This window comes from Pocillopora verrucosa, chromosome 8 (assembly GCF_036669915.1).
Source record: "Pocillopora verrucosa isolate sample1 chromosome 8, ASM3666991v2, whole genome shotgun sequence".
In the NCBI taxonomy this organism is placed as follows: Eukaryota; Metazoa; Cnidaria; class Anthozoa; order Scleractinia; family Pocilloporidae; genus Pocillopora; species Pocillopora verrucosa.
The window spans coordinates 1094072-1122023 of record NC_089319.1 but is presented as its reverse complement, the minus strand read 5'-3'; the positions used below and the strand labels follow the sequence as shown (position 1 = coordinate 1122023).

Below are 27952 nucleotides of genomic sequence, written 5' to 3'. Positions count from 1 at the left end.
ATAAGATTAATGGAAATAAAAAATTAAGAAAAGTAAAATACATTCGCATTTCACATTTATTCTCCAATTTTATGGTTACATCTCCTTTTGATCCATAATTAAAGTACTTCACTTCCATAAGTTACACTGAACTTGTATGAAATAATTTAATTGAATACCTATTTGGTTACCTCGATATGAAAATAAAAATCAACATCAATGCTTTTTTTACTTCTCCCTCATAGTTTCTTGGGTTACTTGATCATCTTTTCATATTTTTTTTTGTTACTCCTACATATTCGATTTTTCATATTATTTAGTTAAACATTTCTGAACTGAGCACTTCATCCTCTAACATGTCCTAACAACATTAAGCGCTACCTACACCTTTTTATCTCTTTCATTCACCTTACTTACTTTAAAAAAAGCTGGAGACTTGAACCATTCAAAGAAAATTAATTTGCCACATGAACTGAAGTGCACTTCAGATTCATTATGTTATGAGATGCAGAAAACATTAGAAAAAAAAAATTACAAGATTTTTTAAATGTGCTGGAGAAGAAAAACCCAACTTTAAGTGGTCAATTTTTTTTGGTGGTCATAATTAACATAGTAAAGTTAAATAATAAATCCATTTCTTCATGTTATCAATGGCTACTTACACATGACACCATACCCCATCTTGCAACTAGTTTTTATGGAAAAGCAACCTCTGAATGGTTATTTAATAAACATTTTTTATGACTGTATCTTTTAATCCAATTTTAATCAATACATGTATATGGCTTTTGGCAAGTCTCAAAACAGTTAAAATAATAGGTAAGAATCTATAATACAACCTAACTAATTTTTCCATAAAAGCCAAATAACCCTCACTGAATTTGTGTATTTAAATTGAAGTAAGAATGATATCAAATGAATATATTAATTAATATGTTCTGAAGTCAGTTACATCACTGCCTGTTTCACAGGAAAGAGCAATCTTAGTTGCTCTAGGAAGATCCAAGTAATAATTGTGTGAGGTGCCAAACGTACCCAAGCTGGGATAAAACCCTATAAATGGAGGGAAAAAAAGCATTAAGGGTTACTAAAACAGAGCACTTTCAACTGGTGAATGATATATCAAAATTTATCATGCAACATTTACGCCATTTTACCATATTAAAAGACTGGAATGAGCAAAATATACCACAGGATTACACTGTAGACAGGGTAAATATACTGGCAGAAAGCAGCAAATTGGCCACACTGAACAATCCAACCTTGAATGATCCAACCTTTGCTTGTAATTTCCTTGCTCAGAAAAATACTACTCACCTCACAAAAATATCCACTTGTATTATATTAATCAAATCATCAAATAGGGTGTATGTATGGTACTGAGAAGTAGCTCAGAAGCCACATCAGAATTTTTCATGGCATTATTACAAGAGCTTCTTCTCTCCTAACAATAGTTACCTTATAAAATCCCATAGGTCCAAGTTTTGCCGTAAAAAGTATACAGTGGGCCACACTCTGTAAGAAAAGGGGAAAATTACACACCATCTATACCAAAGCATCTTTAGAAATGTAAATTAAAGTAACTGAGAGGTTTACTTGTAATAAGAATATTTCTTCTCAAATAGAGTTTACCTTGTACTGCCCAGGTTTTGCTTCCATAAGTCTTGTCTTCATAACATCAACAGGTTGTGTTATGCTTGTAGCAATTGTACCCTACACAGACATTTCAAAAGTTCATAATTCAAAAAGAATTGAAATGGTATCACAGGATTTAGACTACAACAACTAATCTCCCAACAATTAAGTACCTTGACTGTAAATAAATTATAATAAGTTTCAAATTGACACAGCAAGGGATCAACATTGTCATGCAATGACATATATTGCACACTGTCTCCAAACATATACTATTAAATCAATGGATTGTGATAAATGTAAGTCTCTTTGTGGCAAAAATGTTTATTGTTTTTGAATGGAAATGTCTATGGCTTCCTAAAAAAGGTTAATACATCTGTACCTTATGGTCTAAAAAAGTTCTTTGTTTAAATGAGTTATTCCTTTCCTATCTAGTTTCTCTTACCGCTATAAAACTTGCAGTGAAATGTGCAACAATGTTGTCTTTAAAATATCTACAAAAGAAGCAATATATGATCTTTGTTGTACCAGAATTGGTTTGTACACATGTATTAGCAAGGGAAAAACCCCAATATAACTTTGTCACAGATTCTAAAAATGCTGAGAGTAACTCTTAGTATTTCGTAAACATTAATCATTTTGTAACACTTACCCTGATGCAAGTAACAGCTGTTTTGCTTGATCATAACATGCAACCTACAGAAGACATGGCAATGGAGAGCAGGTGATAAAGAATATCACTTTGTGCTTCTATATCAATTTGGTCTACAAGGCTGGTACTTACTTTTTAGTAACTACATGCAGCTGTAATTTTAACACCATTTAACCTAAATAAATGTACAATTGATTTGCAATTGATCAAATAATGACCATTCTCAGTAAAAGTCGTTAGCTGAAGTCTTGTGCTTATTTGGTCCAAAGAAAATTGTATGACTTATTTGAATATGTACCTGAGCCACAGTCATCAGGAGAGCTCTAGATGAGGTCATTGTAACACCTTTCATCCAAGTTGACACACCCTCTACCAATAATCAATTCAGACACAAAAGTATTACTAAAAAAATTAAACATGTTCAGAAAATTTTTTTCAAAGGAAAGGGTTTCGAACTTTAACCTTTGACCCCCTAGGAGTGACTAGCATCTAACTTCTCCTTACAACATCACCCCTGAATCATACACTGAAGTCACAAGAATAATAAATATGATCACCAACTAAAGAGACTCTTGATTGTTAAACAAATTCTCCTTGTTAGTAGCTTTGGAGTTACATAGATAACAGTATGGACAATATGCATACTAATGCAAGGGTGTGAAGGGTTAAGAGAGATCAAGACCAGCACAGCTCACTGCACTTAAGTGAATTCTTAAAAGAACACAAATAGTTTCAATTATTTCAGCTAGATTACATACCTTCAGTTGCTGTTCTATAGAGGCCATCAAACACATGCTTATAACTACAAAAAAAAAAGAGTAACACCAACTTTTTACTGGCTGAATTAAATATGTAAAACTATTGAACATGTATGTGTACTGAATGGGGAAACTTAAATCTCAAAAAATCAAGTATTATCACATAAATCCACTTGGAAACCTTACTTTCTTCGAAGTGCTTTATCAAGTGTTTTGACATCATTTTGCATTCTGTAAAATGAAAGAAACAAGAAATAATGCATACAGTTGGACAACACAACAGTTATTATCATAGGACAACTAGGAATCACAGATGCATCCTTCCTGTGTAATCAAAAATAATGTGTCATAAACTTACATCCACTAGGGAAAAAAAAGAGAGGCTTATGAACCAGAAAATCCATACTGCCAGAGCTTATCTAAGTTTTATTAGCATGAAGGGAATTCCTACCTCTCCCACTTTGCCCAGATCCCAGTCCATCAAGGGCTTAGCCTACAGTATTTTGTAAGACTTCCCTGAAAGTTTACCAGTATCTATTTACAAATACTCCTCTCCTGAGAGGGAGGGAATGTAAGATGTTCATGCCCAAAAACACAACACAGTGACAAGGTCAGAACTCTACCTCTCATTTTATGCAGAGTCCAGTGTACTAACCACTAGGATACCATTAACTGATTGAATAACACTCAAAATTGAGTTAAATGGCAGATGTTACCCTTATCTGACTTTGGTACATACCTAACATTGACCATATCTGCAGGGTTGCCAACAATTCCGCCCAAGAAACCTAACAGAGATATTTCATATAATTTCAGTTCCAAAGCTCTTTTTCGCTTTCACACTAACAACACAAAAAAAATTGTAACAGCTGATCAGCAATAAAACTATCCACTTTAATTTATAACTACACAACTTACCTGATACTGATCCTATTACAACTTTCTGGTAAAAAGGTAGTGGCTCTAGAAAGAAAAGAAATAGAGCCTCTAGTATTTTAAATTTGTTTGGCCATAAAGGCTAGTAAAAAGGTAATAATAAAAACATGCCAGGGTTTTCCACAAGTTATAAACAACAACTAACAGAAAGTGGACTCTGACAATACTTTGTCTCCCCCCTTCCCCAACTCTATTCATTTTTTAAGGTAATCATTATAATAAGCATTCATCCAAAGTACCTCACTACCGGGAAAAACCTTGTAATACCTGACAATATTACAAGTCTCCAAACTCTTCCAACAAACCCCAGGTGGTGTGCTACACTACATGTAAAGTCATTGATGTAGTTTCAGCTTATACAGCTTATAACAAACTTTGGCAAAATATTTCGACTTATTTAATCAAACACTGTTTATTTCACAATTCTTTCTCAACGAGACACACATAACCTGTTTTGTTTCTTCACTGAAAGTTAAAGATTTTTTCCCAATACCCTTTACCTAAACTAGACAAAAAAATAATTACCATTTCCTTTTCTTAACTCTGCAGAGACCACTTCATACAATCCATAACGTGTTGTGGAATAAGTAAGCTACCAAAAACAAATATAATTATGAGTGTATTCATTAAGTGGCTTATTTAGAACTAACCAATTCAGAATGATTATCATGAAATTACTCCAAATGTATTAAATATTTTCCTGAAAGTGAACTGACCATGAGTTAACTGCTAATTACTAATAACAAGCTCATTCCATTTGTTCCTTTGCTGTGTCTAAGAATTAAGCATTGTGGAGATCAATTAGTTGAGACATTTAAAACTAAGCTTCCATAATACCTCAGTCTAGACAAATTTATTACTTCTTGATGATGCCCTAGTTCTCTCAGACTTTTGAAGAAACATTCAAAAACACCCCATTCTTACATGATGAGCTATGCTGTAAGACATACTCATAGAAATATTTTTTACATCTTTCCGGTGGCGTAACACACATCTTATGCAACTATGTTTTAAGCATAGGTAATAACATAGTTTTAACTGCAATTTGGTGTTAATAAGCTCAAGTAAATTTTTCAAAGACAACTAAATTGCAAGAGCCTGTAGAGCCAGTGCAATTTGTAATAAATTTGTAGTTTATTTGTGTTACAACTTTGCACTCATGTTACATGAGAATGTGCTCATTTTCAGCTAATCAGAAGTGTGTACTTTTTTCCCATACATTATTTCATGAAATAATTTCAATAGTGATATCAACAGTAAAGCTTTCTCCAAAATCGTATTTAAATAGCCATTTTCATGGCCACATCTCACTTCCATACCTGTCTCATGACAGAGGCTGACAGTCCATTGTAAAGTGCAAATACACCCTGTGTTCGAACAACATGAACTGCCATGGACAAAAGTCTTTGTTTAACCTGTTGCTGTGTCTGTAAATGAACCTGACAGACAAGTGAGGAGGCATAAATAAATTTGTTTTAAGAAATAGAATTAAAAATAACATAATCATAATAAGTTGGAGAACAGTAGGATGGCTGCAGAGGAAAGAGCTGAAAAAAAATAGGATTTCTCGTTCTTTCATTTCATTAGGCTGTAAAAAAAAAAACATTTAAATATGATTTATTATAACAAAATAAAAAATTAAATAAAAAATTTGACCTTATTGAACGAATAAAAAAATGAACTCCTGTAAAAAGCGAAATTTTATTTCATAATCATTACAAGGATTGCTGTAAAACTTGGTCTGTATTTACTTCATTTGAGATGTCAGCACTGAACCAAGTTGAAAGAAAACAACTTTATTTTAAATTAATGCAAGCAGTTCGCGCATGAAATCTTCGCCATTTTTCTCGGGATAAAATAAAGCCAGTATTCTCTATCCACTTTGAGACAGAGAAGGGAATACTTTTAACGATTTTTTAAGGACATCGAAGTGTCACGCCAATTTCACTTTTAAAGGACAAATCTCCATTTGGAACAAAAGATAGTTCGTATCAAACATAAATGAGAAAATGCACAACACAAAACGTTTCAATTTATAAAAATACTTGGGCCTTTCGTCAGCAAGAACTGAGGCAGAATAAAGAATACACCACAGTACTACCCAAAAATAATCCTTAAAATAACCGTCCACGCCTTAAGATTGATCACTGTTTTGATGGTGTAAATTACCTTGAGCAAATCCAACGGATGTGTGACACAGGCTGCCATGGCAGAAGCGATTCCTCCAAGATACCATTTGTGTTTTTTAGCCGTTACTTTTACAGCCCCGGATGGCTTGACACCTTCTTTCACTTGAGCTGACATTCTTTCGTCGAAGAACCGAGTGAACTACAAAATTAACAACGTCACTTCGCCTTCGATCACATATCATGTTTTCGCAACGCTGTCTCGTGGTCAAACCCCCCATGCGTGTTCATTCGAAACGACAAAGCCTGGTTACCAATCACTGGGAAAACTCTTGACGTCATGTTTTCCGTTCTGCGTTCACGAAGACTCTGTTTCGAAGTGTATTGTGTCGTTTTTCGTCAATTGTGATCTCCTATTTTTAAAAAAGCGGGTCACATGCATTGATTTTGTATAATTTAAAATGATCACCGTCAAATAGATGTGAAGCAGAGAACTAACAAGTTGTCCGAACGTGTTTACAGTTTCTGTATGGCTGCCAACAGTGACTATAAGTTATGAAAGTGATATTGTTGTTTGTTAATTTTTTTCTACCATCAAATGATCCGCAGTAACGAGACAAATTTGCCGAATGTGTCTCGTGTGTTGTACCTAGGATATATTTGTGTTTTCGGGGAGTGAAGACGGTGTTTCCAGCGAGATTGAAGTTCAAAGCACAAGTTATCGTGATACGGCACGTTCAGCAGGGCATGACGAGATAACCTTCAACGACACGTTAACGACACAAATTAATTCGTCTCCTCGGTTATGTTTTTTTAGGGGGAAGGAAGGGGGGGAGGGGGGTGAAGAATGTGTTTCCAGCAAGATTGAAGTTCAAGATAAGTCATCGTGATACTGCACGTTCAGCAGAGCATGACGTGATAACCTAAGCGCGTGGTTAGAACGTGGGGGATGCTTTTTTTAATACACGTGTCGTTGCGCACTTGGAAATTCCATGAAAAACTGCGAGTTCTTCAACAGGGATCGATTAAAAAGCGCCTTTTTTGTCGTTTTTACCGTCTTTAAAAGCTAGAAATCACATCATGATTCGCTTTATACTGTCAGAAATCATCGATAATTTCTGCAATGGTTAATCCAGGCCGACTATGTTTTCAGGCCATAACCACAGCAAAAATGCTGGATTTGAGTGTCAACGATTGGGAGAGAACGATAGATCGTTTATAAATTAAGCCAAGAAAACTCTTGTATCTACCACAGCTGGCAGGTTTATGTCTTACACAATTGCCCATTGTTCTTGCTGTGAAAGCGAGACAAACAGATCTATTCATAGAAGAAGAATAGATAATGCAGTTCTCAGAGGTTCTAGGTCGAACTCATGCAGGTGACCATACCACTAAACTTTAAGATTCCGGTTGGTAGAAGGCATCGGAATCTTGATACCAAAAGTCAGATACTAAGCAATTCTTGCCTAGTCGCTAGTCCAACTTACGGTCTCTTTTAAATAGCCGTTCAGCTTGACATATTCTATTCTTTCGTAATGTTTCACGCCTATGGCTAAAATTTTATCGTCTCTTTTCATTCCAATTTATCTGTCATGGGTTGTAAATCAAACACTCGAAAACTTATATTGATTTTTAACCCTAATAGCTAAACGGGCGGTTTTTGAAGTTTTTTTTACTTATCTATGCCTGAAAGTTTCTTCTGCGGTAGACTCCATCCATCCAGAGGAATGCTCGATGACTACTACTTATGTTCATTATCGTGTAATACTCTGCCAAAAAAAAAAAAAAAAAGCATAAGGGGATTAGTCAGAGAGACACCCTACATTGTACCCAACTGATTGAAAAAAAAACTATATGCAATTGAATACAAACAGTATTCATTTTTTCGTGGCTCAAACTGAAATTGAAAACCCAGCACTATTTTACTGAGCTGGTTGCCTTTTGCAAGATGTCCGATGCATCTGGTTTGAACATGACGCTTCATCAATTCAGGTTAGTGTAACGAATTTTACCCCAAGACTGGTTTAAAAATTGCTTAGTTTTACACTGGGATGGACGGGATAGTTAATCTTAAGCCTCAGTACACACTAGTGCATTCATCTTTCAAAATTCATCTTTCGAAAACCATGGTTCTGCTCAAGCCTGCTATCCTACTGATCATTAGCAGATGTTGACGATGCCGTTTGATGTTCATATCATACTGTTAGCAATAGAATACCTCTGAAGGTTTTTTTTCAAAGTTACACTGCTCTTTCATTAGATGATATGGCTTTTTTTTTTCTCTGAGTGCACTAATAACTACACGTAAGATGTGCAAAGGTGTGTAAGCCTATTTTGTAAATGCTGGGAAGGCTGGCCTGATCGTGTGTTTTAAATGATAACCAGATCAGTGCGGGGGATATATTAAACTGTCAAGATCTTGCCTCTACAGGTGTCAAACACTTTCCACCCCTGGCTTATGCTATCTCATAGGACTTACGTAGTATATTTTGTCTTAATCATCTTGAAGGTTAATCGGCGTCAAGGTGTGAAAACTTTAACCTTGAAGTTATATAAAAAAAATTACTATGTTTATCAGTAATCCGAAACAGTTGTAATACTAGTGGAACATATAAAAGAATTTTATATACAACAAGATATAGTTTAGGGTTTTACATGGGTGTGATCTATTGATAGTTGAGTTACTCTAGCTGACTCTTTTCATACAATTAGCTGCACCTTCTCCGGAAAAACACGATGTTATCTAGTTTAAAATTTAACGGATGAAGAAAACAAAGAGTAGCTCATTTTCCCCAGATTGAGTCAGGTAAACTGACGAGACTAATTACTTAACAAGTTGAAATATCTCTTCTTATGTCCTTGCTCGTGTCTGCGAGTGAAAGGAAGTATCACCGTCGATCTCTTCACAGCCCTACCGCCGTAGTATAAGTACGATCACGCCCCTAGACGACCCTTCCTCGGTTAAAAAGTAAAGAACAAGTCTCGTGAGTATTAAATCGATATTCGTAGCAATGAACATAACTAAATTCAGGCCTGTGCGGTATTTGAATCTATGACCTCTGCGATACCGGTGCAGTTCTCTACCAACTGAGCTAACAAGCCAGCTGGGAGCTGGTCATTATGTTGGTTCATAATAAGCTCAGTTCACATATATGACTTCCATATAAACACAGTCATTGATTCATCACTTCACGGGTTTATTAAGAACCGGTTAATTTAATTCATTTTTCTTTTTTACTGAGGTATGATGAGTAAAAAATTAAAAAACCCCAAGCTTTCAAGAGATCAAGCTAAGGTGAGATGATCAGTGCGTTTTTTGTTCTTGCAATTGGGTGGGATGAATTAAGGACTGTTTTAATTCCACAGACGTTGACAGTTTGTCCTTTGCTAATAGTGCCATGCATCAACCTCTCTGGTTTTACTTTGAATTCATATTTCGAGCCTGTTCAATTTCCCATGTTATTTGACTCGGAAAAGAAATCTGGTATAAATGCGATTCTAGTTAGATCATGTTTTTGGGAATTTTGCCATCAAATGAAACGTAAGTGACAAGATCAGAGTAGATAATATTAAACAAACTGTTTGTTGAATTTTTATTTAAAATCCGGATTAAGACCAGCTTAAAGGAACTTTTTATGAAGTTCTATTAATAAATCGATTTGAGTCAGATTTTGTTTGCCTCATGTGAAGTTTAACGACTAGATTAAACATGGGCAATTGACTGTTTTTCAAAGACGATCTAATCTCTACATTTGTGTTTCAAGTACGTGTCAGAAAACCTTGTTAACTGTTTAGGGCCTTGAAATTTTTTAGACACTTGAAATTGAAATAGAACTAGCTAATTAGCAGCTCTTTTATGTTCATACTCCAACATCGACAAGCTTTTTTGACTTCGTTCCTCCTGCTTTTAAATTCAGATCTTTTCATCATACTTCGTCGCTTCTCTGGTTATATCTGACACTACTCAAAACTATTAGTTTCAACAGATGTACAGGTAACCTGGAAACAATCTGAAACGAGTTGAGGAGTTCTCTTGTTGAGTAAAGGGACAAAGTGAGGAGATTAAGGACAGAAACACCTTCTGTCACCATTTCAGTTTCAAACTGGGCACAGCAGAATGTTTATGAACCGGACTTTCCGCCAAGTGAGACTGCTTTTATTTCGTAGGTTACGCTTACAAAAAACGATCTGATACATGAACATAAAATCGCACATTGTTGTCTGGAAAAAAAAAAAAAAAAAAAAAAAAGGAAAGAAAGAAATGAAAGTTGGATTTTTTTTCTGTTCCATCCAGGGAGGCGTCTTGATAAATAAGTGGTGACCACCAGGGCGAAAAAAACAACAACTGCCGATGGACAAACCCAAATTTTTCTAAGAGAAAAAAATCCCCCTATCTTTGCTGGCACGTTATCTTGATCGGTCGGAACATTTAAGTCTACAAGGCGATAAGAACTGAGATAGAAATAGCGATAGTCGTATTTAATATATCTTCAGCAGAGAAGAATAATCAACTTAATGAACTAACCTGTAGAAAACCATTGGATTTTTGGCATTTTTACAGAGATAATGCCCCCTAGCCATTCTCCATTTCTAATGAGAATCGGAGGATTATCTCTCTACAGTAAGGTAAGAACTGCTGTCACGCACCGAAGGAGACAAACTCCCATCACAGCGCTTGTTTAGATTGGATTAACAACCTTACAGACAACCTTTAGAGCTGCCCTTATCAGATGGAGATTTAAACACCTTGTTGAAGTAGTCTTAGTTCGCACGAAGGATTCGCAGCACCATTTTCGAGAGAGTTCAACAAGCTGGTTCAAACAGCCACAAGAGCGATGAACGTCCTTTGAGAAATGAAAATACCCTCCGGTTTAAACAAAAGCAACCGGATCAATTACCAAGATTCCGATAACTTTCACATGGAGGAATGTCTAATACGTATTAAAAATAATCCATCCTCCATCCAGGCGAGCTGGGGCGTCTGTGGCATACCATTTTCTCAAATTGTGCCAAAGAAGATCAGTCAGCTCTAGGAAGTGCCTTGTGGGTACATAACCTTCTGAGAAGCCGTAGATTACCCAACACTTCAATCTCGTTCTCAGTGCAGTGCTTCAAGCTTTGTTTAGAAGAAGACGAGACGGAAAAACCACACAGGTAAGCCATAAAACACGTATGTGCACATTAATATCAGTTAATATTTGTGATCTTTTCTACAACAAATGACAGCGTCAGTCCAATTGTGGTAGATTAGGGAAATTGCATTTAATAGAACAAAATGAAAGAAAGGCACTTAAGATGGTAACTATGTTTCAAAACACTTAAAGAAAGTTGTTTGTATCGGAAGACTTTGCTTCTGCGACCAAATTCCTCAAGCTTTGTTCTCTGTATTCGATTTCATCAGGATCATACATGAACTGGTTGTCCCATTTGATATAGGGTGATTTAAAATGCAGTGGTAGGAGATTTTAACAAATGTTGAGCTCTTGACTCTTCTGTAAATAGTAAGTAAATAGTCGAGGTTAAAGTCACTGATAACGCGTAATGAAAATTTCTTAATTTATTTAACAAGAGTTATCGGTTCTGACTGAGTTCTCCAACGTTCTTTACGAACAGCGAATTCATGAAATAGATTTTGTGTTATATTGCTGCTTAAAGAAAACTATATTTTTACCCGTGACACGGGTACATGAGTTTCCAGTATTCTATATACATGTAGAAATGTGAATATATATTTTTTCACAAATCTTGATAATGGAATGAGCATATCAACGTATTAGCAATTGAACAAAATATTCCAAATCCACCTGACGGGTTTGCAGCGCTCTCCATCCATCGGCCTGAGAGTTATCTTCATCTTGGGGTGTTGTTTTATTTCGCGCCAATCACGAAATAATTGAAACCCATACAAATTACTTAGTTATAAGTTGCTTAAAGGGAGTTAGCCTACCTAGCCACATCGGTTTTATTCGATACTCTCTTTTTGCACAACAAATATTCATAGCGAACTTTTCATGATTGCTTACCTCAAAGTAAAAGAAAACATGTGCTGTCCCTAGAGCGTTGTTGCGATAGCCTCTCGCATTGCCGGAATCGTGCTAACTTCGAATTCATATCACACAGAGAAGCTTGTTTTCCCCTACCATGATTGGAAAAAAAGTCACGGTCCGTCTTTCGTGCCAAACCACGCACGCACGTGTATGAACGTCATGTATTTGTCACTGTCTGAGACCTTGCCCACCAGAGAAAATTGTGAGAACTTCACCTCTCCAAATTTCTCATTTTACCCCCAAAATAACCCCAATAGGATAAAAAATGGCGGATAATTAAATATCTTATAGAACCATTATGATGAATGAATATGGTACTAATGATAGTAAAACCAATAATAAAAAGAATAATGATAACAACAGCGACAACAACAACAACAATAATAATAGTAGCCATGATGATCAAATATTTACGCTGCAAAACCCAAACTGATTTGCCAGCTGTTCAGCTGTAGTGGGGTCTCATAGTAAGAGAAATGTTATCATTTTACCTCACCGTTCAACAGATGCAAGCGACCTCTTTTGACAGATGTCGGTACAATTACTTATTCTAAAAGTGCAGTGACGCCTTTGTAGATCATGTAGAACCTGAACCTGCTTCAAAACAGTCTGAATTATGACTCCTATTTTTAGTTAGGGCAGCTCAAAGCGGTTTTAAAAGTCAAATTCGAAGAAAGGTCGATTTGTTCACCGCGAAAACATTTTTCCTTTTGATTCAGGGGCAAATGAACTCGGCAAAGAAAGAACGTTTTGACCTTAACATCACGGGTTTGGTTCAATTTTCTATACAGTTCTGAAAAGCGTTTCTTTGTGATTTTCCTTCATTTATTACAGTTACACAAATTGGTCAGTTAAATGCACAATTGCCAGCCGTTTCTGTTAACTTCTACACACTCACGGGAACTCTTGTGAGATCAAGGGCAACACTGTAGTTAAAAATAGCTTATCAGGTCTTAATTTTGTCGTTTGTAATCCGCTCAGTCGTTTCTTGACTTACGTTCGTGTTTCGTGTTTCGCGACCTCTTTCACTGTCGGTCCACTGACCATATTATTGATGAGATGTGTTAGCGATTTATCTTAGGTCATACACTACATGTCTCAATATCATAGTAATCGCCATCAGAGTGTTAACCTGCAAAATTAACTAATAATAATTAATAAGACAAAGCCTGGATCGGGGTTAGGAAAATGAAAAACATTATCAAATCAAAACAAATTAACAACCAGACTTGTTAGACAACGAACCACGAAGAGAATTGTTGAAGAATTCAAGAACAAAATCCATTTTGAATGTGGTAGATATACCTATCATTCGTTTAGCGAGACCTTTGCTGTACACGTCCCATTTCTTCAAGTCATGATTTATTTAATGATGTTGAAAAAAATCACTCATCATTTGATGCCGCTTTCTGTTGAATCAGGCTTTACGCGTACATGTTACACGGATTACCGTAAACCCTCCTGATTTCTTGAAGTTTACAGTAAGTCTGAGATTTTCGTCCAAGAACTTTTTGAAACTAAGTCGGTGGCGCACAAGTAGGGAACGAATTCAAATTTCATGGACAATTTCATTTGAAGATTCTATTAGAAATGGCGGCTATCCTTTATTAACAGTGGCGAACGACAAGGCCCTAGTGCATTAAGTTTGTTATTCCCAGTCCCTTTCTAGTCTCCTTAGAGAAGTGTCTTCGGTTTAAAGAATGCTTTGCAAGCATTTAGAGGTCAGTTGCTTCCATCCGTTCTCCATCAGATTTTAATAAGTAACAACTCGGGATTTTGTTGTATGTGTTGTAACATTGAAAATGATATCGGTGAAACTTTAAACGCCCTTGGGTGCAGCCTTCTGCGCTTAACTCCAGGATTTTTTTGATCCGTTATTTAAGAATAAAAGAGGATTACAACTCGATATCTGTTGGGAGCATCAGGTTCCCTCAAGTAAACGAGTTTTTCATCTTTTTTAAATTAGAGGGGATTTATCATCGGTATTAATTATGTGGTAGCATCGCAATTATTTTTCTTTTGCTGGAAAGTAAATTAAGGCTAATTAAAAGCAATCGACTGCATGCGTCGATCTTATACCAGTTGACAAAGCCACTTTTATTTTTCGCTCGTAAACAGTAATTAAAACTTGGTGCCATTCATTCAAACATGCTTGGTTTAATTGTGATAACAGAGCCAACCTTAACGACAGCGAGAGAGCGAAGTCTCTTCGGAATGTCAACCGTTTTCCGGAATCAGAGGTGAAATGTTTAGGAGGCCAACATCACTGTTGCTACACTGCTAATGTAAGTGACTTGAGCTTAAACGTCATCCCACGTCAACGCAAAGCTTTAAAAACGCCTCCTGCTGTTAAATCCCCATGAACCAGTAAAAAACCGAGTTGAAATTTGTAAAAGCTTTCTCTCCTTGACAAAGATAACTGAACCAATCGCCTTGCTACAACGAGTAAAAACCTATTGACAACTTGGGAAAACTCTAAAATACAACGTGAGCAACTACGATTGAAGGTGAGTTTAATCCGTTGGATTTCACGCGTAGTAGCCAGCTGTTCCAATTTAGCCAGACACTTTTCTCGAACACTTGTCAAGCTTTTCCTACCGCGGAAAGTCAGCGAATCCAAATTATACGTGCTGCTGCTTAAAATCAATAAAAGCTGTTACCACATGTGTCTATCTCAAACCCTGAGCTTTCCTGGAATCCTCTCCTAAAGGTTTATAGTATTAAAATAAGCTTTAAGAGTTTGCCCTTTTCGAGGATGATACTTTGAGTCAGCTTCTGAACGCTATATAAGCAGCGGCTAAAACGATTTAAAAATCTAATGATGACAGAGACTGTTATGGAGTCGTCAGTGACCACTGATAGCAAACTCTGTATAATTTATTGAAATCTGAATGAATTCGATGAGAACGTAAGATAAAATGGGTGCGGAAAGGAAATACTGTAAAAATAATCAAGTTCGTTGTAGAGATTTTTAACCGACGTCTTGTGAGAAGGAGGTCAAAAACAGAATTTGTCATCTGTGACTAATTAGCCAAAACTTTTAAATCAAATACTTCCTACTAAGAGCTGCTTACGAAAGTGTCGTGCGCTCAATCTACACCAAAGCTCCGCAGAGAAGGCAAAGCAAACACGCTTTAGTAAAAGACATGCAGAGATTTAGTAAGGTAAGCTGTTTTGAGCTTCTCTCTTCGAACTTTTCCCAAAATCTTTAAAGAATTTCGTTCAGAGTTTCTGATAAATTAATTGCGTAAAGAAATCTTGGACTCTACAATACAACATTAAGAATGGAGGTTATCATACCAAAGGTCGTATAATGACAGACGATTTTAAAAAGAGGCGACTTGGGCTTTATTAAACTTATTTGATGAAGTCTATTACTAAACACAACACTATACATTTTCTGCCTTTAGAAAGTTAGAAGGTCTGGCGAGGAAACTAGTTTTTTTATTTACTATTTCACGCCCTTTTCCCTTTGGAGCGTACAGCCAGAAGCTATACCTGTATTTCCCTTAATTGATTAGTTCCAGCTGAGTTTCTCTTCAAGTGACCCTTTGGCTCGATAAAGTTTGGTCAGTTTAGGTTGAGAAGTTTATCCTAGGACTTACGTGTTACGCTCACATACTGCACCCTTTTGCGTTGCCTTTCAACAATATTTTGAAAAACTCTCCGATAGCACTAGTCGGCTGGCTAATCCATCTATGCGCCCGTTAAAGATCTTTCACAGGAATGATATTTTTCCTCTTCGGTTGACTTCTTCATTCTGTCATAATACAAATTAATGGTGTCCTTACTGCAATCTTAGAAGCCTAACAGTTTCTTTTGTAGCAAATGAATGACGTGGACATAGAGTTATCAAGGGTGTATTTTGTCTCCGATCATAAGCTCTTAAGATCCGGAAGAATTAGACATCAGTAAGTCAACTAAGCCATTTATCACTGTGGCAAGCCGCTGTCTTTTTATTTGAATCATGTCACGGAACAGGGCTTGGTCCTAAGCGGGCTCAGGCTTCTTATCGGGGTAAATTAATTCCTGTACCATGCATTTATTCTCATCGGATTTACATTTGGTTTCCTCTGAAAGAAATTCTAGCAAAATTGGACATAGATATTTGTTCTTCATCGGTGTTAGGGGAGTCTCAACCCAGGACTGTAACTGAACAATTAATCCAATTTACTCACTCAGACGAAGTGAATATGGATATATAATTCCTTCAAATTTTCTATTACGCGTGCTTCAAAGTTTCGTGACGATTTTTTAATCAACGTCCTACGCTAAAGCTGTCATGATGGTGTAGCTACCTAAAGATTTTTCACATCATACAGATAGAAGAGCTGAAAATTAGCCCACAAATTCGCGGATCAGCACTGCTTTTAACAATAATTCAACATGATCATCCTGTCTAGCGAACATATGTTGTCCATTCAAATCGAAAACGAAAGTTCAATTTCTTGAGGGCTGACACAACTTTTGCACATCTGTCTATTTGAAATAATTTTATTGTGTCAACAACGCGTGAAGTGTTTTCGTGACACAACTGTTTAAGCCATGAAAAAAAAAGGCCTTGCGGTTTGTATGAAGAAGACAGATTCTGGCAGAATTCCACGCATAGACAGATTAAAATCATCACACAAAAGTGAACCATTGCTGTTAATTGGCGGTTGGGGGCGTGCTCTTTAAGCAGTTTGATTTTCGTCAAGACAGCTTACAGCTGAAAAGGTCAGAGAATAGAAAAGTCATCCGTCTTGAAAGAGTAAATCTAGATAGCACATGCACTAAATGAGAGAGTTAAAATTTTCTGAATTTGTTAATTTGAGGAATAACTATCTTTCTTACTCCATTCCATCATTTCCATTGTTGCCACGAGGCGACTTATTCTGTTGGTATTGGGTTCTGTACAAACAGGATTGAATTTCTGCCGTGACACTTGGGCCCAACTTTGCCGACTTTTCCACTGCCCTATGAAAAATAATTTCGGCACGTTTACCAATCAGGGTTGAAAGAGGTAAATAAAAATATGTATAGAATTCTAAGCGCTACATAAAATTTTATGATCAAAGTAAGTTACTACCGACAGATGACGAAAGTTCAAAATGGCTCATTAAATAAGTTTTACTCAGTTTTAAGTAACATTTGCAACGGCCTGAGCTTGACAGGACCAAGTGAGCGCGAGATTTTTTCTTCTGGCCTTATTAAGGAAATATACAGTCCAGAAATACCAAGATACAAAATATGTCAGTGCCTTTAGTGATACTCTACAGAACAATAACATGTCTACAAAGTAAAGACGAATCAGAATATTTCAGGACAGGTAAATTTGCCAAACTGAAATAGTAGTAAAATGCGATCCTGTTGTTGGAAGAATTTTGGCGTCAGACAAGTAGTAAGAAAAATAGGAACCCTACAGGAGGAATGGGAGGAGGTCTGGCCCTACGGACCTTCCTCCGACTCTTTGAAAGAGAACGGCATACTTTCATACCTCACTTGACACCCAGGTCTCCGAGTTGGGAAAGAAGGTTTCACCAAGAAAGTTCGGATGACGCACGGTAGGTTTTCTGCAACATTTTGTCGTTAGCGAACCTTTATATTACAAGCAAATGGTACAGAATTGAAAGTTCATGACTCCTCTAAATTGCATGATAGTATCAGAGCCGGACTTTCGTGTCCACGAGAATGGTCACACTGCGATTGGAAAGAGGCCAGTATCAGACCTAAAAATGACAATGACTGATTTATACCAAGTTGCAGCTAATAATAGCTACTCGAACACGAGCTGCGTCTTTTCAAGATGAACCATCCATAGGTATAACAAATACTATTCGACCGTTTTATTTTGATTCAATTTGTAACTTTTAGTTGCTATCTTGTCTCCACTCATCGACAAACATTTATCCAAGAGGTTGTTTTCTTTTTTAAATATTTAACATTGTTACCTTGTGCAATATTAAGATAAACGGATTGTGTGGTATTACTTATGAAGGTAGTTGGCTAAATATTTTGTTCCTACTGTTCCGTATTAGGCCTCAATCGTACATCTTCACAGACGCAAAAGGAACACATGCTTCCTTAAGCAAAGAGAGCCGAAAGCTATTTTAAGGTTATGAAAGAGGCCTACAGATCGATTAAGTTTTTATTCTTCTCCCCATTAATAAGACGAAAATTAACATCTTAAAAATTCTGCTATATATGAGAGGAATTTCGACTTTCGTGCAAGCGTATATAATCTTGGCAAACGAAATTTGAGACTGCCACGGTGGGTTCACCAAAAGGGTAAGGTTAGGAAAAGACAATTCTACTTAAGGGAAACGAAAGGATGATCAAAAAGCTTTGCCTTTCTGCTCGCTTTCCCTGAGAAAAGAAAAAACGTGGAGGCTGAGCAAACAATCGCTCACTTCAAGCAACATTCTTTGCGCTTTGCATTAGGACTGTTTGCTTTGAACAGTTCAAAAAGTAGCCGGGAAATGAACGTACAGCCTTTTTCTGGCGGGGAGGGGATTAAGGGAACAGGGTAAGGAAGGAGGTTGTAATAAGGTTAAGAGAAATGCAAAAGGGTGAAGAGGACTTGTATGCTAATTGGATCGGAGGCCCTCTGTGAACATACGTCTATGAAATGTCATTATTGGTTTAGAGTTGAAACGGCGCAGCGTAATTAAAGGAACAATCAAATCTTGAATGTTATCCTCGGAACGCATCGACGATGGACAAATATTTTCAGAAAGTCACCATGCACATCTCGCTACTTAACTCTAATTCTAAGGTGATGTGTCTCAGCTTAAAAATAGTAAGGGTGACACCAATCTAAGATGTGGCAGACTTTCACGATGATCGCCAAACGTAAGTTCAGAATCATAGATCAAAATGTTGATATGGGTACGAAATAATTATGTTTTTTTAACTTAAACCGAGCACTTGTGCACCGACCTGATTACTTCGGAAAACATTAATTTGTGTCATTCCATTGCAAAATTATAAATCATTATAAATCAATGCATCATTCACTCTTTTTATAACCGATTACTTAAGATGATGGCTATTCGTCTGTTAGCCATATGTTCAGAACAGTTCAGTTCCCTCTAAGAGGTTGTTTATATTAATCAAGTTGGGTGTATTATTGAAAAACCTTGAAGCTAAGTGAGGTACTAATGATTATCTAGAATCATAGCCAAACGTTAAGGCCCCTTAACAGTTTGAGCCAATGTGACCATTTAAATTGTTCTTTCGATAAAGAAGTTTTCTCAGACGGTCTGCTATCAGAAATATTATATAAAATCACCCAGACACGGTGTAAGATTTGTAATACAGTACCAAGTAAACAGTATTTTCTTTGACATGGATAGTCAAGTAAATAAATCGCATTTAACTAGCGTGTCGTTTTCCTAAACGCTTGCTATATAAGCGCGAGCAGCTTGTCTGTGGTTTGACTCAAAGCCTTCTCTAAAACGGACCTTTTCCCGTGGAACATAAAATATCCTTGGTCACTAAGAGACATCAGGTAAAGGAAATAGCGTTTGTATTCTACCTTGTTAGCCACGAGCAATAAGTTACTTTCGGCCAACAATATATCAAGGACCCTCACGGGTGTTCACTTGACGTCGAAAAGCCCTTTGCTGCATGTTCCATATGTTCACATTCATTGCTAAAATTGTTATTCTATTGTTTGGAAGATTATTGGTTGTGGAGAACCAGACAGTGAGTAGATTTTGTGGACAAGAATTTTAAGTTAATAACAAACTTTGTAAAATTTTCCACTTTACTGGGTTGACACAAGTCAATGATATTTTCTAGATCTACGGAAGCATCGGAAATAAGTATTTCAATTGTATCTCTTCAAGCTTTGTTGTTAGCAACGATCCAAGTAGAGGAAGTATGCAACAGATCAGTCAAATGAAAAAGAAATATATACTTGCTTTCGTGATTTGTGGATCATTCAAAATATTTCTTATCGTTACAAGAACGGGGGATTTTCAAAATTGTTTCCACAGCAATTTGATTATTTTCCTTTCTTTCTTTCCATTTAAAAATTTGGTTTTAAAGTTTAGTAATTGTAGCTCATGAGCGTGACTATATTCATGAATCCAAGAGGTAAACAACATTTTCTTTTCAAGTCCATGTCTTAATTAAGGCGATTTATTTTTAATCTTTTTCATAGACATCTTGTGACCAATACTCCGCGTATGATAGCATAAATGTACCTTTCTGCAGTTAGTTAGTTTCTCTCTGGTTTACGGGTTAGTTTTTTCGCCTTTCAACATTAATCGTGCCACTGAGGCATGTATATTTATCATCGTGAGATAAAATCAGAAGGTTAAAAATAATAAGAAAATGCTGTTTTGTCAGCGAAATAGCCATTGTACACTCGCACTTGATCACACAAGTAAATTAGCCAATCAAAATTTTGCATTGTTCACAGTTAGCAGATTCATTTTTATGAAATCAGTACCATGAGAATGACAAGACTACGAAGTTGGGCTTCGGCTGGCTTTTGAAATTGTACAATACATTTTTACATATTGTAATTCTAATGATTAGTATTTTGGTCAGTACTCTCGCTCAATGATCCAGTCTTAAAAGCAATAGACAATTTCCATATTGCATGCTCTCTTCTTCTACTATGAATATTGTATCAGGGAAAGAAATTGCTTTAAACAAAGAGAAAAATCTAGACTAAAAATCTACTCTCACTCCTTTCGCTGGACCAGCCACCCAGCTTAACATTGACCTCCAGATGAATGTCTCCAACTTAATTGGAAAAATGTAACGGGCTTCTAGCTTTTTTAAGTCTGATCCCGTAAGTAACTGCATGTATTTACATATCGTCTTAATTGCTGTAGTCGAAGACTTATTTAAGGTCATTACGTCCTCACCTACTTTAGGTTATCACAAATCAAAACGACCGCGTAGGCAAGCAAAACTTTCAGGTTGAAAAATTTCCTGATGTCTGCTAGCCATCTGCTAGAAATTCCGCCAATCGATTGAACTTTTAACTGACAAACCGACACCTGTACAAACTGAAGACCTTCATCACGACCTCGCTCAGATTCCAACACAAACACGAATAAGCTTAGATTTCCGTTCAGTAGTAGCGTTTACATCAATGTTTTTATGTACTTTGTAGTAAAAGAAATACACCTCAATGGGAAACGAGAAAGGCACTCGAAACGCGGTATGATACAAAAACAAGTTGCCAGCATATCATGCGTAACCTTTGTAATAAAGAACCAAATAAACATTGCCTTGATGAGGATGACCAGATCAATAAATCACATTTAGCACGTCCGGAGCGGGCCGAAAGAGAATTTACGGTATACAAACGTTTGACCCTATGCTATCGCTGAACTTGAATCTATACTTGATAACTCCAACTGTTCATCACGAAACCTACCGTTGTACTTCCATCAAACCGCAAGTAAATAACCAAGTACAAGATTTGTACTGCAGATTAATTTGAAAAAGTTTCAAGAATGTGGACTTAAGTGTGATGAGCGCGTCCATTTGCCCATCACAAAACCGGAAATTCTTCAGTTTTTTTAAAACAAAGTTTTGGGTGATCATTAAGCGAGGAAAAGTCGATATTCATTTAATGTTTAGTCAAAAAACAGCATTTAGCTTTCAACTCACTGATAGTGAACAGTTTAAAAGCACATTTTACTATGGTATTGGTAACGCTAATGGGGCGTGAAGATGAATACTATGTGTCGATGAGTCGGCGAAATAACCAAAAGATTAAATTCTCAGTATTTAGAGACACTTTCCCTATTTTAATACTTAAGTGCCTCATATCGTCTTACGAGAGACCATATGGTCCTCATCTGTCGGGTTATGCAACATGGTCCCGAGTTTGCAAGTTCATACCTCTAGTGTTCTTCACGAAAGTCCTCATTCAAGTTTAAGATAAGACAGAAAACGCTTTCAAAATGCGCAACTACAGCTACATGTTTTTACCAAAGAGGATTAGTGCTCTCCGCGTCTTAACTTTATCCCTGTGGGGTAAAGAATCACATTTCTACTAAATCTTTTTAACGTTTAGGTGTTTTTTATTGTAGTAATTATATTACGAAAACATTTAATTCTATTTAAAATGGCTACTCTATCTCTGATTAAACTGAATTTTGGCGACGGAAGAAGAGGTCTGATTCCGTAGCTCTCGAAGCTCATCTTCATTTGTTATTTTTCGCAGTTAGAGGATAGGTCGGAACTTAGATCTCTTTATATTATATTTCATAATTGATTAAACAATATTTTTAAATTAACTCCCCCACTTTTTGGAGTAATTGTCGGCGGACTGCGTTGAACCGGAAAATCCTAATAAGATGTAAATCATGTGATAATTTATTTTAAATCGGCTTGAACGAAGAGCAATGATTAGTGCGGATGTGACAAAGCTGAACTGTCAATGTCTCAATTCTCGCAGTGTTGCCTCTGTTACACAACTTTTCAAGGAAGAACACAGGTTTGTAGTCAGTTTCTACCTAAGTGTGTTAAACTTCTGCTGAAGTGGTTTACAGCTGGCGCTCTGCCATGCACTGAGTTCCATCCCCACTTTGTTCACTCCCTTGTGATGATGAAACGCTATTTTGTAGAGTCTGTAAACTAGAATAAGAAATTTATGAAAAACAACCAACAAATTACGCCTTGGGAAGCACAATGATTTACACTTAAAATGACATACAAACTGGGTATGGCACTTCACTTTTATTTTTGAGAAAAGCTCATTTGATGTAGTTCCTTGCCGGCGAGTTAACCCCAAGATCTAAAAACTCACAATAAATGAACAAATATTTCTGTTGACTGGACCCGAGATTTTGGTGTTATATCCAGATAGCAACCCCTCGTTGATGCTTTTTGTTGTATTTCATCATCTCTTTAATTGACAGCGAAAAAGCTATCAGGAAGACGTTAGGTAAACTGATCACGTCGAGACGCCAAAGGGTTAACCTCGTTTGAAAAAATAAATGTAGTCATTACTAGTAATGTACATCGCTGCTTCCTCGACTAATTCCAGCGCTTTGGTCAGTGATCTGGTGAGCAGCTTTAAACCTATTTACTCAAAATTGATGTCGGTATTAGATCTTTGAAATATTCTATCTTGATCCTTGACCATGGGAGCATATTTCATAGACTTTAAGCACCTCGACGCTATCCCAGAAAGAGCTGGGCATGCTATTTACAAAAGATAAGTCTTTTACTCTTCAGCAACTAAAATGAAATTGAAATTTTTGTTGGATTTGACCTTGAGACAAAGTGATTTTGTCTGTAAAGCTAGAAAACTTACTTAGGTGTGGTTGATTCCACGCATGTTTTACGATAAGTAATACTCCTTTAAAGCTGAGTCGTAAGTCGGTTTTTACTAATCTTTCCTTTGAATGGATCTCTATGTGGCCCGACCATGGCACGTTTAATGTAAAAATATGACTAGTTTCTTGGGCGTTAGTTACTGATTGACAACCAACCAAATGCCTTATATTAACCTCTGGTTGATCTTCGGTTAGAGGAAGGTGATGGTGATTGGGGTTCAGAAGAAGTCAGATTTTCTGTAAATGTACGATGAAAATATGTAATTCAGTTTTAGCAACAACTTGCGGTCTTTGATTAACCACGCCTATTGACCTGGTTAAACTGCATTGCGTTGCGTATTTTTGGAAAGATAATTGTGTCATCCTTACTTAGAATAAACTTGGAAGCATGTCATGACAAGAATTTCGTAATCTTCAGTAAGTTGAATTCATTGATGACTAGTCCTTTCCGTCCATATGTTGTCGAGCAAAAGATACCGAAATCTTGTCCGTCGGTTGGCACGTAAGCTTGTTAGCTTTGCCGGTCTCAACGGATTAGACGGTGACATATCTCTCGCCCAAAGTTCTTAATTAATGTTCATGGAAGAAAAGGTCCCTGAATCACGTCTTTCGATGTTATCTTTTTGTGACACGTATCTCAGCGTCTTAGCAAGGAGAGAACAAATGAAATGCATGAAGAGGCTGGTAGATTATACGAGTCCCAGGAGTTTAGATCAGCTTTCAGCTGAAATGGTTCTGACTTAAGGCAGCCAATGAAAACGAACCGATCTCACTTAATAGCAACATTGCCTGTTCAGTGCTTATGGAGGAAATTGCATAAACCGAAGGAAAATTTGAACATTTCTTAAATTCGTTGATTCTATTTTCTATTGATTCATAGTAAGTAATGCAATTGCTTCGTGTAGGAGCTCAAAAAAAATGTCACAGTCACTGAGAAAACTGAATACACGGATAACAGTACGACTTTTCTTCGTTCGCGGTGAAATTTAATGAATCAGAAGTGATGTGGTTTCACCCTTCTAAACGATTACCACAATAAGCCCTAAGAACTACAGGCAGCTTAATATCTGAAGGAAAGGTACTTTTTCGTTCGGTAAGTCATAGACGCTCCTAGGCGTGATTTCCTCGCTGAAGTACCCATCGAAGCTAACTACTCCCGTTAGCGGAGCGAGGAGATTTCTTATTTTGGACTTAACCCTTGCCATTCTATTGCCCTATTACCATCGCTTTCTAGTATGGAGGATGGACCTTCGATGGACTAAAAAAGGATGAAGTTTGTAAGACTTTATATTTCCTCACACTTCTCAAACATCCAACACAAACCACGTTTTCAACATCTCTTCGGCGGGAAGCTTTCAAAAGCCAACGAAAATTTTCAGTAGCTTAGAATGAAAATAAACACATCTTAATTGGAGTTAAGCGATGCCTGAAGAGCGGTTTAACGTCATAATTGATTTGGGGTGTGTCCACAGAGTGCCACCCACAACGAGGTTAATATGCACACTTTGATTACAACTACAAAGTTCAATAATTGAAACGGAAGGAAAGAACATGGCAGGCGATTTTACTCACGGCATAGAAAGGAGATAATTAAACTGTGACGCACGTAACTGATGGCCTACCGGTGGGGCAGCGAATATTCTCGCGTCACACGTACCGAACACGAAACATAGCTCGGTCCATTTGTATCTCCGTGTTACAACGCTTTACAAGTGGTAATAAGAGGGATTAACTTGATAAGGTCTGTTTTTATTTATCGCAAAAGAAATCCCAAACTGTATCTAGAGAAGAACATATTTGGAACATGCTAATTCATTACAAACTAAAACCTGATCTCTGCTTTGAGCGAGAAATACAATACGTTGATCGCATAACTGCTTCAGAATTTGGGCTGGTTTTTTCTGAACTTCGTGCCATGAAGATTTAGTGTGTTCTCCAATTTCACACGAAATGTCCTTGAAATCTAAATCCTCACCTTGCAAATAGCGCTAATAATGTATAAAATTCATCCAAGGCTTTATGAAAATCAGTCTGTTTGTGTAAAATTAGCATTTTATCGACGAGGCGGATCGCAGTAAAAGGACGTTGACAGCTTATGTCGCTCACTGATGGATAACAGAACGACCTTTAACGATCATGATTTGCTCGGAAAACAGTCAGCCCATCAAATCATTGATATCAGTGGTTGCAAGTTTACCATTAAGCTGTAGGAGGCGCTTCAAACTCATTATCCTCAAGATTAATGGTATAAATTTCATCAAACAATCCGGAATGCAACAACATTTATTCGTGAAGAAAATCACTGCCACTTACAATTTACATCCTGTCCCTGATCGCGGAAGCACACCGAGAACATCTTCTTTAATAAATGTCACAAGTAGCGATAAAAAAGGATTAGAGGTATTAGCGCTTAAATGGATTTTCGAGGAACAATGATCAAGAATATGTGAACGATAAGAGTAGCCATGCATATAAAACAGTTCGTTCGACTGATATGGACCTGTTGGAAGCTGTTTTTCAGATCTCCGCCCACTGTTGTGATCTGATAAACGAAGACCTTGTGTCTTACTGAGCTTGAATATGTTACAAAACTCGAAAAAGCCAGATGCAGCCAGGCCAGAGAGAAATGTTGGTTTGAGCATGTAGCCGGTGCCCCGCAAACACACAGAACAGTGCCGGCCTCGCCAATCATGTTCAGTTGATTATCGAAACATCATTGAATGACTAAACTCAAATTAAACCTCGCCGACATCGGGGCGCTCGCTATTCTAGGTGAACTAAGCCTACTTTAAACAGTGACAAGTATGTTGATCGTATGTATATGCTACAAAACATAATAAAGCGTGGATAATTTTGATTATTTCAAAAACCACGCAATCCGTGGGAAATTTCCGATAGTAGCGCGATTTTTCCTCGAATGGTTGATTGAACTGACGGTGCATTGAAAAAGGTAACGTAAAGAGGAAAGCAGCTGAGTTCAATGCTATCATACTTGTCTAGACATCTCGACTCCTTAAGATAAATAATTGCTTGATAGTAGTCGGATGTGATTTTTAAATGTAGCACTGTGATACTATTTATTTATTTTTTGCCCCTCGATTGTCTTAATCGTAGAGATAACTGGCTTGACATGAATCAACGAAGCATTTGAGGTTGAACCACGTAAGAGTCTAGATCACGATAAGGCAACCCTACGCAAACGAAGAAACGACTTGGACGACGTCTACTCCTTACAGCACCCTTAAGCTGTTTACTGAGATGCATCAATCCAAATTCAAGAGTATATTCGCACTTTTCGTGGTTTGCTGTCTCAGCACTGTTTGGCAGACTTCATCAGAGGCGCTGCCTCCCTGGAAGCATCTCAAGGGTGGTGTGGATCAGCGACCCACAAGAGACAAGCTGAAACTAAAATTTCCACTTGAACCAGCCCGGTATCCTAGCGATCCGATAGAAAGCGACTTTGACTTCGAGTCGCTGAAAAGATTACTTGGCGAGGACTACGTTCCTGAATATATTGCACTAACCAGAGAAGAGGTTTTAGAAAAGAAGGCCAATGACACACTTTCACACGAGGAGGATTTCATGCGTAAAATGTTGGTCAAAAGTATGCCAGAGGAAATTAAAAATCTTGACTTTAAAATGCCAGGTATGAAAAGATATCTTGGACCTAAGGCAAGTAAAAAACTACAGCTTTGGCTATGGCAAGTGTCGCACTGCTCAGTTTCACAGAAGTGGAAAGATTTGGGAGTGCGCTATTGGCCTCATTTCATTAACGTCGGGAGGTGCTCCAAGAAGGCAACGTGCTCCTTCCCTTCAGGAATGAAATGCCGGGTCTCAAGTACAAGGAAAGTCGGAGTTCTTCGCTGGCATTGCTTGGAAAGATTCGCCCAACGAAACGAGACTAACTGCACGTGGTTGAAGTTTGAATACCCTGTGATCACCGAATGCAAATGCGCCTGTCTCTAATGAGACCGATGGGAGTCAGGAGTAGTCCATTTAGGGTTTCACTACCTGACGTAAAGGGTCACACATGCGATCCTAAAATTAGAGATTCGAAGTCTTTTAACTTTTATGGAAGGAAATTAGTCATAAGAAGGCAGAACTAGAACTTGTGCATTTTGGAAAAAAATGTTGTCCAAGCTTTTGTTTGACAGGTAAGTTCCATTATGCGCGGCCTTTTCTTGGATGAACAAAAAGCTTGTCTCGTGCGGGCTTGTTGAATTAGCTGAATACCAAGGTCAGAATAAACAAATTCGCACCTCATTTATAGGCTTAGAATTACAGCATGTCAAGGAACTAATTATATAATCTGGAAAATCATCCTAGATGTAATAAGAACTTTTTAAGAGGTATTACACCCACATTTAGGAACAGCACAGTGGTGCTCTAATACAGATACCTATGATGTTACAATCGTCAGTTTTCTGTTATCCATTAGAGAACACCTGAGTTTACTTTACGCTCTATACCATCAACGCCTTAGAAAACACTTCCTAATGTCTCCGACACGCGTAGATCGGTAGCAAGA

At 37.1% G+C, this 27952-nt stretch overlaps 2 protein-coding genes and 1 long non-coding RNA gene across 14 annotated transcripts; 1 reads left to right on the top strand and 2 right to left on the bottom strand.

Moving 5' to 3' along the window:
• Positions 1–38: 38 nt before the first annotated feature.
• On the bottom strand, positions 39–6528 carry LOC131787927 (mitochondrial dicarboxylate carrier). The gene is made up of 13 exons (XM_059105002.2): positions 6130–6528; positions 5280–5399; positions 4486–4552; positions 3943–3987; positions 3764–3812; positions 3211–3255; positions 3025–3068; positions 2565–2635; positions 2267–2310; positions 2060–2108; positions 1612–1692; positions 1438–1494; positions 39–1032 (listed from the first exon to the last, which is right to left on the bottom strand). The coding sequence occupies exons 1-13, from the start codon at positions 6262–6264 to the stop codon at positions 928–930; spliced, it is 912 nt and encodes a 303-aa protein (XP_058960985.2). The 5' UTR covers positions 6265–6528; the 3' UTR covers positions 39–927.
• A 4545-nt stretch (positions 6529–11073) lies between these two features.
• On the top strand, positions 11074–27837 carry LOC131787952 (noggin). Of its 12 annotated transcripts, XM_059105029.2 has the most exons (3): positions 11074–11240; positions 14307–14418; positions 26539–27837. In XM_059105029.2, exon 3 carries the CDS (start codon positions 26683–26685, stop codon positions 27388–27390), a length of 708 nt encoding a protein of 235 aa, XP_058961012.2. In that variant the 5' UTR covers positions 11074–11240; positions 14307–14418; positions 26539–26682; the 3' UTR covers positions 27391–27837. The 12 variants fall into 12 exon arrangements, with proteins under 12 accessions (XP_058961012.2, XP_058961009.2, XP_058961017.2 ...); XM_059105026.2 differs by lacking the exon at positions 14307–14418; XM_059105034.2 differs by lacking the exons at positions 11074–11240; positions 14307–14418 and adding an exon at positions 14569–14640.
• Positions 16409–17773, bottom strand: LOC131787990 (uncharacterized). The gene is made up of 3 exons (XR_009340504.2): positions 17610–17773; positions 16967–17089; positions 16409–16841 (listed from the first exon to the last, which is right to left on the bottom strand). It is a non-coding gene; the product is annotated as an uncharacterized lncRNA (long non-coding RNA).
• Positions 27838–27952: the final 115 nt, after the last annotated feature.